This window comes from Phodopus roborovskii, unplaced genomic scaffold (assembly GCF_943737965.1).
Source record: "Phodopus roborovskii unplaced genomic scaffold, PHOROB, whole genome shotgun sequence".
In the NCBI taxonomy this organism is placed as follows: Eukaryota; Metazoa; Chordata; class Mammalia; order Rodentia; family Cricetidae; genus Phodopus; species Phodopus roborovskii.
The window spans coordinates 1,009,401-1,023,212 of NW_026126461.1; the positions used below are offsets into that span (position 1 = coordinate 1,009,401).

General features: G+C 43.2%; 1 protein-coding gene across 5 annotated transcripts in view; it reads left to right on the top strand.

The window, feature by feature from the left end:
- Dis3l2 (DIS3 like 3'-5' exoribonuclease 2) overlaps positions 1-13,812 on the top strand; it is a 309,815-nt gene that overhangs the window by 234,150 nt on the left and 61,853 nt on the right. For all 5 annotated transcript variants that reach the window (XM_051190714.1, XM_051190718.1, XM_051190717.1 and 2 more), the window contains one exon: positions 4,292-4,399. In XM_051190714.1, the coding sequence (XP_051046671.1) occupies positions 4,292-4,399 (108 nt within the window). The remainder of the gene's footprint in view (positions 1-4,291; positions 4,400-13,812) is intronic.

Genomic DNA, 13,812 nt, shown 5'->3' on the forward strand with positions numbered 1-13,812 from the left:
AGGCCTAACCACCTATTTACAAAACTGGATGAACATGGACTGTTTCCTCTGAATTCCATCTGATTTCTTCTCCAAGATCTAGTAGAAAATGTATTTAAAAGGACTGTCCCTTAAAAATTAAATACAGTTATGCTACCACTGAATCTTCATGAAACTTGAGTTCTTTGGCATCTGACCAGGGGGAGGAGCAAAGCAGTTTTGATAACCTGGGCAGCCACAGGGTGTGCTGGTAGTGTTTTATTTTGTTTTGTCTTAGTAGAGGGTAGCCAAAATTCTTCCCTTTCTACTGAAAGTAGTAGTTGCTGTAGACATTTTTGCATAGATGCTACTATAGAATTCTGTCATCAAGAATTTCATGAAATGGTGTGTGTGTGTGTGTGTGTGAGAGAGAGAGAGAGAGAGAGAGATACAGTAAATAGAGAAAAAAACCAGGTTATTCATATCATAGCAGAAGTCAGTCATCTGCATACTAATAGTGCCTACTATTTTGGGGGTACTAGATAGAGAGACAAAGCCAGACCTCTCTTTGTTCCTGGGGTTTCATAGCCTGGAGGAGTGGGGGGCACCTAACAAGGCATGAGGATGCAGTGTGGTCAGGGCCTTAGGAGTGGCGTGGAAGAGCAAGGAGGCTGGGACTGCCCCATCACCTCTGTGAAAGAGCAAGGAAAGTTACAAAACACTGCACTCTCTACCTGAGGGAGTCTGGATAAGCCATGAAAATGGCAAGGAGCTGACTCTGGAAGGCTATGCCATAGTTTGCCTGAAGCAAAGTATCCGGAATGGTGTCCCAGAAAGTGGGAACACCATGTGCACAAGCTGGAGCGGCGAGCAGGCAAGGCAGGTGAAAGCTTGCATTGGGAAGGCCCACAGGGCTAGAACCATGGGTGTTCAGCCTAGGCACACGGCTGAATAAGGAAGGTTGAGCCAAGGGGCACAGGGACTTGGACACCTTGAGCTAACTTTTATTGAGCATTTCAAAGCTATTTCACTTCAAAGAAAACCTAGGTCCAGAATTGTCCTAGCTTACTGCATCATCAAGAAGTTCCAGGCCCAGGGTCTGACTTGAGGTCTCCGTGCCAAAGTCTTATTTTCTTACACCTGCTGCCACTGCACCGCCTTCAGCTGCTTGATGGTCTTACGACCTCGAGCCACACCCAACTCATTTTATACATAACATTTTAGCCTCATACCTGTTTATAAAAAATAGATGATGCTTATTAAGTTACAAGCATAAATTTATATATAAATGTGTAATAAAAGATCAATTAATAGAAAGCATAGATTTTTTTCTTTAAAAAGTAAGCTTTTCTATAGAAAAAAAATCAAGACAGAGAGGCTCCTTTGCCAACATCTTACAGTGCCAGACTCTCAGTCAGAGTTAAGAGACTGCCTTTGAGATACTGCTGTTAAGTATACTTCATCCTTTATTTAGATTTCAACTATTTTTCCAACAGTGTTTTCTGTTTCAGGGTCCAGCCTAGGCCCATGATACAATGACTTTCTTTTGACAAACACTGAAGGATGATGTCCTGAGTTATGTTACAGTATCAGATACTCAGTCTTATAACTTAAAGTATGTTATCTCCTTGAACAAGTTTGTCTAATTAAAGAGAGAGACATTGAGCTCCGGACTAATTGCAGTAAGCATGCTGGTTAAGCAGCCAGCTCCCATAGAGCACCTGTTGTCATCACCTGATAATGCAACCCAGAAAAGAAAGCAGGAGTGCACACCCAGAAAACATGGATGAACTTTGCTCACCCCCATGATAACACACACTCAAGAAAATGTCATATATTTAGAACACATTTTAACTCACTACTCAAGCTAGAGGGGATGCTGAGGATACAGCTTGCCTAACATGCACAAAGCCCTGAGTTAAATCCCCAGCACAGCGTCAGCCAGGTATGGCTATCCATACACACCTGTAATCCCAATACTTAGAATGTGGAACCGGGAGAATCAGAAGTTGAAAGTCATCCATAAGAAAGCCATCCTTTGAGACCATCCTGGGCGACACAAGACCTGTCTCAAAGCAAACAAACAAAAAGCAAGATAGCAAACAGTGTGTCCCTTGGGCTGATGGTATAAAAAACAGACAAGAAGAAGTGAAAACTTTAAAAACATTTTCATATAGAATCTGTTACTAGAAGTTTTCAAGTAGTCATTGGGTTTTTTTCCCTATGTGTCAAACCTCTAGAATACTGCTGTAGAGGTGAGCAGCTATTAATTTTTCATTACCAACATAGGCCATGGGTTCTTGAATTTCCTCTTCCATTCTCTATGAAAAACACATTCAGAGAAAGGACACATTCTCTATGAAAGACAATACAGTACAGACACGTCACACAGTGAGAGAAACCACTGCAATTTGTTTTGATTTTACTAATAAAGAAATTTGCTAAATTTATGTAAATAGAGTGTAACAGCCTTCCCTTCCCAATGAATTAGCACAGGATTCAACAGTGTATGTCAAGTTGGTCCAATGTAAATTTGGGAAAGAAATGGTTTATAATTCAGTTTGAGTTTGGAAAGAGAGCAGGTGGTGATATGTAATCAAGAAAAATATGGGAGAAGAAATCAGTTTGAAGGCAAGGGGGAAAGAGGGGCATCTTGGTGGGGAAAACAGGGAGAGATAATAATTTTGTTTCTGGTACTTGGAAAAATGCAAATAACTTCAGTGACAGTTATCTATCATCATTTCAAAGTATAGTAAGACAAATGGTTTTGTTTTTTGTTTGTTTTTGACTGTATAACCCTAGCTGGCCTGGAACTCTGTGTAGACCAAACTGACCTCAAACTCACAGAGATTCTCCTGCCTTTTCTTCTGCCCCCTGAGTGCTGGTATTAAAGCTATGTGCCACCAAAACCAGCAAGATCCATTTATTGTGAGATTAAAGCATAGTAAGAAAAATCATTCAGGCTTTTAAAACTCTGTAAAAGGTAGCTTATCGTGGATAGATAAGAATCTGGGAAAACAGATGGGCTGATGGATGTTTATTCAGGGAAAAATCACACCAGAAACAGATGACCACCAGCAGGTTCCCATCCCAAGGATGCCTCCGGATGCTCTCTGTCTATAACCAGGAAGCAAGAGAGATCCAGGACCCCAGACCTAGTTCCCCCAGGTCATGCCCACACCTCCCCACCCCAATGTGCGGGTGGAGTGGATATCTCACTATAGTGGCTGGCAGGTTGGCTCAGTGGAAAATGTACTTGCTGCCCAAGTCTGATGATCTGAGTTCAGTCTCTAGTACCTAAATGGTGGAGAAAGCTAATTTCCCCCCTACTACCCCCTGACCTCCACATATGCACCATGGTGTGTGTACCCACATGCAAAAATAAATAAATAATGCATTTTTGGAAATAATTGCAAAACGGATGATTGGTTGGCCACTGTTTATCTGTGAACCTGAATTTATGAACTTAGTTGTCTTAGTTATATTTTATTACTCTGTTTATACTCCAACATAATTTTGTAATTTATGGCATGTTCAATTACTAAATTAAATAGATGATGATTTCACTTTGATAAAGCTCTGGAGAGTTTATATTACCTTTGAGTTTTTAAGCATGTAGTTTAATCAGAATAGTAATAACCCAAAACCTCCCAAATACACTTTAATTATTTATTTTTACCATATATATATATATATATATATATATATATATATATGAATGTATGTGTACCATGTGTGTGCCTGGTGCCCATATGGACCAGAAGAGGGCATCAGATCCCCTAGAAGTGGAGTGAGCCACTATGTGGGTGCTGGGAACCAGACCCAGTTCCTCTACAGGAGCAGCAAGTTCTCATAGCTACTGCGTCATCTCTCTAGCTCCCTCCTCCCATAGACTCCAAATCACCTCCAAATAACTCATAAACATTTAATGCAATATTATATTCTATTACTTAGGGAATAATGACAAGCAAAAAAAAAGTGTATACATGTATTCCCTACAGATGCAATTTTAAAAGTAAAGAAACCTTTCCAGCCTTGGCAGAACCTAGAGATCCAGATATTGAACTGTAACCACAATGACAGTGTTTGTTACTGCCTGATACCTTCTCTTCCTGCCCCCAGTTCTCAGTCCCTTGACACAGGAGCCTTTGGCAGAGCCTGAAACGCCATGCTCTTTTCTTCAGAGGTTTCTAGAAGTGAACTTCCATCACCTTCAGCTCTCTCTGGAAGCTTAAGTGTGTTACCAAAACTGCCTCTGGTCTGTACCTCAGCTGCCTGAGGCAGACTTCTGCAGGTTGGACAAAGAAGCTCAGAAACTCTCCTGTGTTCACAGGTGGTCCCCATGCTTCCCAGGCTTCTGTGTGAGGAACTGTGCAGCCTCAACCCCATGACTGACAAGCTGACCTTCTCTGTGATCTGGAAGCTGACCCCTGAAGGCAAGGTAACAAATTATACTTTGTCATTCATTCCCCACTTATCACTGTCCCACTCTACATATCATGGTAAGCATCCCCTGTGTCTGCACTGGACTGGAGTTTCATGCTGGATGGATGCAGAAGGCCTGGGGTAGCTGCTGTAGAGAGAAAGTCTGAGGACTCTAAGCAAGACTGACCTCACCTACTGCCAGTATTTACCAGCTAATAGAGAGCACTGGTTGTAGAGGTGGGAGCTTAGGGCTGGAGATGGGTTCAAGGAGGGTGGATGTGCATCCAGAAAGCCAGATAAGAAGCCAGACTGTCAATGAATTGTGGGACTTGTGGGAGCCTGTGCTCCTCTAGCATGTCCTGAGGGAGATGGCAATGAGGGCTGCAATACCCTGTGAGATGACGGGACAAAAACTAGTGGAGTACCACTTCAATCCTATTGTGAAGTAAGGAAAACACAGAGAACAGAGGTATCCGCAACACGAGGAGGCAAGAAGCTGGGTAAAGATGACACTTGGGAAGCTAGTTCCCTCCCCAAAGTGGGCAACTGTAAACATCATGGCAGGGTCCTGTTTAAGGACCTAGGGCTTGCTTAGTACAGGCTTCTGCAAGACTGGTTGCAAACACCACGAAAGAACATGGGAAATGTATATGCTGTAATAATAGTAGAAGTGAAAACAAAAGTACCTAATCATAAAGAGTTTCCAAATAAAGATGGAAGATTAAACAACCACATTGATTTTTCATTCCATCCCAAAACCTCACTAAAAACAACAGTAAAGACATTTTAAAAAGAGGGGAAAAAGAAGAAGAAAAAAAAAAAAGAAAAAAAAAGACAAACCCACAAGGACAAAGAGTGGGAGAGGAGACAACAGAAACAAAACCTTGGAACCAGGAGAGCAGATGGATGAGTGCTAACTGACTTAGCAGTCCTGAGAAAGCCTAGTCCGCAGCCAGGAACGGAAGAAGCCAAGAAACAAAAATTTAGAGGTTGACAGCACCAGATAACTCTGGGAGGTGGGGGAGGGGCGGGGGAAGTGAGGCTGACATTTGTATTGGTGGAAAGTTCATTGAAAAGATTGACTCTCCTGGTCTTAGCAGAAGGCCTAGAGACAACCAAGTGGAAAACCTATTTTCTGAAATAAATATAGCAAAGCACATTTAGAAGGAGAAGCCATCCCTGAATTTTAAATGGAAGCTGTCTATGCTGCAGTAGCTAACTTAAAGGGGCTGGGTTTTCCACAAAATCAGCTAACCTGAGCTAGTGAGAGATCACTGACTCAGGCCTGACAAATGGGAAACCTGCATAAGACCCAACTAGACTCCCTTAATATAGGTGACAGCGGTGCATCTGGGACACTATATGAGGCCATTGGCAGCGGGTCTAACATCTAACTCTAATGCACAAACTGATTTAGTGGAGCCCGTTCTATATGGAGAGATACCTTGCTCAGCCTAGACACAGGGGTGTGGAGGGTGGGGAGGTACCTTTGTCCTACCTCAATGGCACAGATGTAGTAGACTTCCTATGGGGAGAGGCCTTACTCTCTCCAAGGAGCAGATGGAAGGGGGGAGTGGGGGGGATTGAGAGGAGAGGAGGGAGGGCGAACTGGGATTGGAATGTAAAAAATAAATTAGTAAAAATTTTTTTGAAAGGGCTGGGTTTTTTTTTATGAGGAGTGGAACTTTTAGATACTAAAAGCAGAATAAAAGAAATGGAAAAGAGTCATGATTCTGGTTTGAAATAAAGTTGAAGATTCTAGAACAAGCAAAGAAAAGAATATTAGAGGACCATTCTGAGGCACCAAGAATCTGTTCTTTGACAGTTACCAAAACCAGAGCAGAGGGAATGGAAAGAAGAATGCTGGAGAAAATCATTGTTCCCTAGAGGATGTGACTTTCCAGGAACAAAAATCTCATCACAACCCAGTGGTGGAGGCATGTCATCTCTAACATATAAATCATCATGGAGTTTCAGGATCTAGGAGACAAGGAGGACCCAAAGGCGTCTAAAAAGGGCCAAGAGAAAGCCACACACAGTATAGTGATCAGAAAGAAGGTAGAACAAGTTCAGACGTTTTCACTACAACCTTTGTGATACTGCAGGGAAAACTTCGCCCTATGTAGAAGACCAGGATCCCCAAAAGATGTACATAGTTAAGCTATCAGTAAGCTGAAAGTCAAAAAGCATATCATCAGGGGCTGGAGAGATGGCTCAGTGGTTAAGAGCACTGGCTGCTCTTCCAGAGGACCCAGGTTCAATTCCCAACACCCATGTGACAGCTCACAACCATCTGTGACCACAGTTCCAAGGGACCTGACAACCCTTGCACAGGCATACACACACCAATGCACAAATAAATAAATAATAGTAAAAGCATATCTTCAGGCATATGAAGTCTCAGAAACAAATCAGCACTTATAAGGCCCTTTTTCAGGAAGCTTCATAATGTTTTGTTGGGTCTGTGATTATGGAAACTAAGACAGGAAACTTGTGAGTTGAAGGCCAGCCTGGGATACTCAGAGAAAATGTCTCAAAAATGAAAGAGCAAACAGAGAGGGGAAGGAGGAAGAGAAGAAAGGAAGTATTAAGGAAAAGATGGGGGGGAAAGAGAAAAGGGGAGAATGAGAAGAGGAAGAAAGCTGCTGGGTTAGGAAGATGGCTCTGTAGTTAAGAGTACTTGCCATCGCAGACATGATAGCTCGAGTTCAGGTCCCCAGAAACCATGTAAAGCCAGGCTTAGTAGTGATATCTATTACCCAGTGCTCCGTGCCCACATACACACAAATGTACAAGTGCACACACATGCACGTGCACACCATGTGAGGTCATAACTGTAGGACAATGGTCCAGTAAAGTTATGCTCATTTAAAAAAAAAAAAAAAAAGAGCCAGCAGAAAGCTCGCTGTTTCTCCTCTGACATGTGGACGATGCTGCATGAAAGCAGCTGCTGTGTTGGAGTCATGAAGACAGCCCTCTCTAGGCACTGAACTGGTGGGCACTTGATCTGGAACGTCTAGCCTTCAGAACTATGGGAAACAAATTTCTATGGCTTAAGCCACTTGGTTTGTGGTATTTTGTTATAGCAGCCTGAAAAGACTAACACAGTATCAGATGAACTTTGTTAATCAGGTTACATAAAAATCTACTGAGAATAGACTATTACCTAGGCATGACTTTTTACCATATATTTACCATTTAGAAAGTACTGACTTAATATGCTGATCTCTAACTGTGGACACATTTCATTATATAGTATTTTTAAAACCACATTGTTAAGTCATTGCTTTTCTTATTAGTCCAGCTTTTTCAGTATGAGGAAACCCATAAGCTCATATTAGATGCAGGGTTTCTAAAATCCTATTTTTATGAAACTTCTACTTGCATCATCAATGATAAACAATGTCAGTTGTTTCCTTGAAGTACTAAATACCCCAGTCTAGATAGCCATGGTTTCCATACCAGCTGTTCTTCATATAAAAATGGAATGTTTGTAAGAATGCTATCAGTTGAGTTCACAGATAGCTATGCCATGCGTTTCCTCCAAAGGTCATCCTTCTCCCTCTTGAAGCGTGACAAAGACAAATACTTGGGGTTGAGATATAGAAAAGTAATGAATTATTCTTGTCCAGTGAAAACATTGAAAACAGAGCTAGCTCTTTTTTTCACTGCCAGTGTGTGGAAGGGGGAGTAGCGTGACTGCTATGCCCTACACAGGTAGAATATTTTACCTTCCAAGGCTTCTAGACCATTGCTGTGAGTGGCAATATACAGTCAGGTTGTGTAACGCCCTGTATTATGACAGAAAAATAGTTTGGACCATATAGGCCTGCATGGTTCTCAAAGGTCCGCAAGAGTCCGTGAACCATATTTTAAAGATGAAGACTACTATTAGATCAAGCAAACTAAAACAAAGCAGATATGAATCTAATGAAAGAAAAATAGTATACAGGGAAAATAGTGACACTGTGTCTATGTATAAAACAGGAGCATATTGACACAGTGAGTTCTAATAGTTCTGAGACAGCTCCAGCTTGGGCTGAGTGCTAGGTCAGTCAGGGCTATATAGCAAGACCCTGCCTCAAAATAAATAATTAAATAGATATACAGACAGACAGATAGATGGAGATAGATAGATAGATAGATAGAACAAAAAGATAGTGTTAGAATGATATATACTTTAATTAGAAAAAATTCAACTATAGATAACATAAGAAAAAAATATTGCACTAAGCCCCCAGTCCTGCATCCCAGATTTTGTACTGTCAAGACTTCATTCTCTGTTAAGACTACAGTATTTTAGCTGGGCTACAGTGTCACACACCTTTAATCCCAGCACTTGGAAGGCAGAGACAGGCGGATCTCTGTACATTTGAGGCCAGCCTGGTCTACAGAGTAAGTTCCAGGACAGGCTCCAAAGCTATAGAGAAACCCTGTCTCAAAGAAAGAAGGAAGGGAGGAAGGAAGGAAGGAAGGAAGGAAGAAAGGAAGGAAGGAAGGAAGGAGAAAAAAAGAAAGAAAAAACCACAGGCATGTCATTTCACTCCTATGTGTTTTGATATATGACTAAAAATCTGGGCATTTCTTATATAACCACAGTGTCCTCAGCATACCTAACAATGAGTGCTGGTGTCAGGGGACCATCCAAACCTAGTCCCTAATACATTTCCTTGGTCCTCTCCAATTGATTGATCCAAATTGGGATCAAATAATGTGACACACATTATATTTGGTTTTTATAGCTTTTAACTATCTGGTAAAACTTTCCTTTTTAAGATCTAAGAGGCAAACATTCTCTGAACTACAGAGAGGGAACTATAAATACGGTGTGCCAGCAGCCATATTCTGGTGGACATGGGAGCAAGTTTGGGGGACAGTGAATGGAAAACCCGAGGGGAATGAAACAGAATGCAATAGTGGTTGTATTTGAATGGTAAAACTGTGAATAATTTTTTTCTATTTTCTAATGGTTTTTAATGTGAATTACTTCTATATTTTTATAAATATTTTTAAAATGTGTAACTAAATAGCAAATAAAAGCCCATAGAAGCATCCTAACTTGAGTCAAGGAAAGAACACTGTGGCTGAATTATGCTGCCAGTGGCAGACCTGAGAAATTGGAGCTGCCTAGCCAAGTGCCTTGCTAGAATATGGGGGTCATAAATGAAACAGTAGAAAAAAAAATGTAAACTCTAACACTCACTGGCCTTTGGGGTTTCTTTTGGAAGCAGTGCATGGAACCCAAGTCTTCTGCTTGATGAGGGCTGGAAGGTAGGTGTCAGAGACGCGCAGGTCTACAAAGGTGCTGGGCCTCCCTCCAAACCACACCAGATAGGAAGTATGAGGGTTGGAATTGTGGACAGAGTTGTAGGGCAAGGCCCACTGACCACAGTCTTCATTTTGTGGTTACCCAAATACCCTCCCCAGACCCAGTGACCACATGAGAGGTAGATCCCAAACCCAGGCATGTGGTGACATCTCTCACCCACACTCATGATGCCCATAATGAAAGGTTCAATACCACATTCCGGGCCCAAGGACTCCAGTCCAAGATGCTGCAAAGGAAAGCCCGAGCTGAGCTTGAGACCAGATGGGAAGTCAGGGTACCGTGGGTAGCCTCTCTTCAAGAGCCCAGGTGAGTGAAGAGGAACAAGTTCAAAGCCTGTGTAGCTGAAGCCCCAGCCTGAGTGTGCAGGTTGTGGGGAGCTTCTCTTGGTATAGAGGATTAAGTTAGAAGGGGTGGTGCAGGGCCAGCAGCACCAGCTCACACTACTATGTGGCCACCAGTCTCTCCTGGTGCTGAGATAGACAAAGCGCTGCATTCTTCCCCAGGCTATTGCAATATCCTGCTTTCTAAGGCAGGCAAATCAGCTGTCAGAAGGCTGCCCCAACATTTTTAAAATATGGATATTTTCAGCACCCACAAGGAAATCTCTGCTTCCATTAAGCCCGTGCTGGTGACACTCCCCTTCCACTTCAGAATTCCTCTTTGCCTTTCCCCTTCCTTCCTTGCTCTTCATTCTGTAAAAATGCCCCCATCGCAACCTGAACAAAAAGCCCCTGCCTTCTGGATCTATTCATGGCCACCCTCTCAGACCTTAGATCTCTAGCCCCCTTCACATCTGCTACGTTGAGCAAGTCCAAGCTGTTCTCCCTTTGTGTCTGTGCCTCTCTTTAGTCTTCTTTTTCTTAGCACGGTGACTACCTTAGTTGCATCCCACATGGACTTAATCTGGGAACTTTTCATCTGTGTTCCACTGGAAGCTGAATCTGACTCCTGATGAGCCCCAAAAATCCAGTATCTGAAGCATGGCTTATAGAGATCAGCCCTCTCCCTACATGGCCATCTGTCACCCACCCCCAGGCCCTCACCTTATGTCTTGCTACTGAGGGGTTCTTTGAGTTTAACAGGGAGTTGTCACACTGAGACTCCATACATGGTTCTGCCCCCTCCTTGAAGACCCTTCTCAGTTCTGCCAGCTGGAAACTTGTTGATCCCTTGTGATCCAGCTAAAATGCCATTTCTTCCAGGATCGAGTCCAGGGCCTTCTGTCATTATTAGCAGTTACTCATTCACTTAATATATATTGCACGATGTCTATTGTGCTCACACACCATACAAGATATTGAAGATCACAAATTAAATCCCCATGGAAAAAAGAAACATTCTCTCCTAGTGGTAGATTTGTTTATTCTCTTTTCCCTACCTGTGTGCCCTACAGTGGAGGCACCTTGCAACTTAAAAGTAAAAGTCACTTGGGGCTTTTTTGTTTGTTTGTTTGTTGCCATTATTATTATTATTATTATTATTATTATTATTATTATTATTATTATTATTTTACATGTCGATCCCAGTTCCTCCTCCCTCCCTCTTACCTTCTCTCCCCTCTCACATGCACCCTGACCCCCCTTCCCCTCCCATTCCCCCCCATTCCACATGTAGAGCTATGATATCCAGGTGGGGTCATGTAAATCTGTTGCCTTTTTTTTAAATAAGCAGATGAGAGCTATTGGAATATATCTGTAGGCTGAGTGGAAGATAAACAGACAAGATGAGGAAGAAGTGACATTTTTGGAGCCTGGTTAAGAAAGTGATGGTAGGAACATGAGCTCCCACAGGACAAGGACCACCATCTCTCCTCCCTTAAAAAGAATAATTGTGGGGGCTGGGGATGGGATCACTAGATCATGAGTCCCTATTGAGACTCCCCAGTGGTGAATGTCATCTGCCCTGTACTTCAGGGCCATGTCTACGCCATCCTGTTTTCCTACCACACTCTTAAGCCCACACCTGAGTTTTACTTCTCCCCTGTAATGTAGTTCAGTGCCTTGTATTCAGAAAATGCTTACAAACTATTTTGCCATGGTTTTCACATCTGTTTCCAGTGTTCTGTTTATGCCAGCTGCCTAGTTAGAAGGTAACTCCCCCCACCCCCGCCCAGGGTTAGCACACATATCCTCAGCAGCCTCTCCAGCCCTATGAAGTTGCATGCTGAGAGTTGAGCAGTGTCTCGGGTAACCCTGCCCTGCTTCCTCACAGTCCTGCTCTGCATTCCCTTAATGACCCCTGTGGACTTTCATGCCTTGTCACATGCCAGATACCACCACTGAAAATCTTTAAAAGCAACTGTTGTGTTCTCCCTGTGGTCCATAGCAAGCTCATGGAGCAAGGCTCAAATGGTGCCATGTAGTTTAGGGTCTCTGCTAGAAGCAGTGCTGGGTGTTGTGTTCCATGCCCAGGCACTCTACCAGATACCTTGCTTGAGAAGCTCCAGAGGGACAGTAGCTTCTCAGACTGGCTCTGAGGATCAGAGAAGGTCCCCAAGAATCTTTCCCCTTAGTCATTACTGGGGCAGAGCCTAGCTGTTTTATTTCAGCCATGTAGTGGCAGCTCTGGGGCAAGGGAAGGATGGAAGGAACTGATGTGTTCCACATCACTCATGTCCTAGTTACTTGCTGAAGGCTCCAGCCAACTAGATGGTACTAGATTCACTGAGCAGGAAGTATCTGCCTTTCCTGAGTTAAGATTCCCTCCCCTGCTTCCTGCATTCTCCTTCCTTGCTTCCTCCTTTCCCTCCTCCAGGTTGGTTCCTATGCAGCGATGCTGAGTCCCAGAGCTGAGCCCTTGAAGGTTCCTACTTGTCAGTGCTCAGGAGAAGGAAACACTTTGAAGGTTACACCTGCTCTAGTGCCTTCACCCACTGTCACAGAAACAAGCTTCCTGTCTCCTAGCGACACCAGAGCAGCTAGAGTTTCCTTTCCCTTTAGTACAGTGGTTCTCAACCGTCTTAATGCTGTGACCCCTTAATTTCCTCCTGTTGTGGTGATCCCCAATCATAAAAATTATGTCATTGCTATTTTCTAACTAATTTTGCTACTGTTATGATATTTACAGTTATAATGTAAATATCTGATATACAGGATATCTGACATGTGACACCCCCCCCAAGGGGTCAAGACCCATAAGTTGAGAACCACTGTTCTAGTATGTGTATGTGGCAAAGACTTGGTTTTCTCTACTTCCTTGTCTTTAGAAGTCACACACAGAGATCAAGATAAGAAAGGATCTAATGATCTCTCTGGGGGCTGGAGGACAAGTCAGGAGATGCTGGGATTGTGTAGTTAACTCCAGCTTCATTTCTATGCAAATTCTAGCCTTAGAACCCAAAAAGGCCTGCAGAGTTGGAACCAGCCCTGCACTGCCAGGCTTCTGGGGCACAGTCCTTAGCAGGCTCTGTCCTACTTGCTTCACATAGTGAGAACAAGCCTGTGGGATAAATGGAGCTGCTGCTGCTGGCGTGGCAGCCTTGTAACAGTTTCATTCTACCCTGTGTCACTCTGTTATAAGAAGAGATCTGAGCCTCATGCCCTCACCACAGGCCTCAATTGAGGGAAGGCCTAATGTAGGAGCCCCTGGTACCCTGCTCACCCTGAAGCCACCCCCAGTTTTGGCCCTTTAGTCATAGGCCCTTCCTGTAAAGAGTTAGCCTTCCTTCCTTCCATCGAGCACTACCTGCCCTTTGCTGTCCCACAGCCTCTCTGCTTTCTGCACAGGTGTTTTCCAGACACTTTCTTCTTGGCTTGCCTTTGACTTGCCTTTTGGCCATATTGGCCAGGATGGCCTTGCCAAGGCTGTAAGAAGCACTGGCAATCAGCTCCACCTGCTCTAGGCACCGCCACTCCAGGCAGCCTGCATTGGTTCCAATCAGGAAAAGTGTTTCTGCATAACAGGCTTTTTTGAGCTAAGTGTTCTTTGTGTGGAAACCCAGAGGTGCAGAAGTGATTTCACATCACATCTAGTTACTTACAATTTTAAATTAGCTCCATTAATAGTTTTTTAAACCAAAGACATCTTAATGAGGTGCTGATATTTTTTTCTAAAGGTTTCTCCATACCTCTGTATCTATAAACTGTAGAAATGAGTAAGCA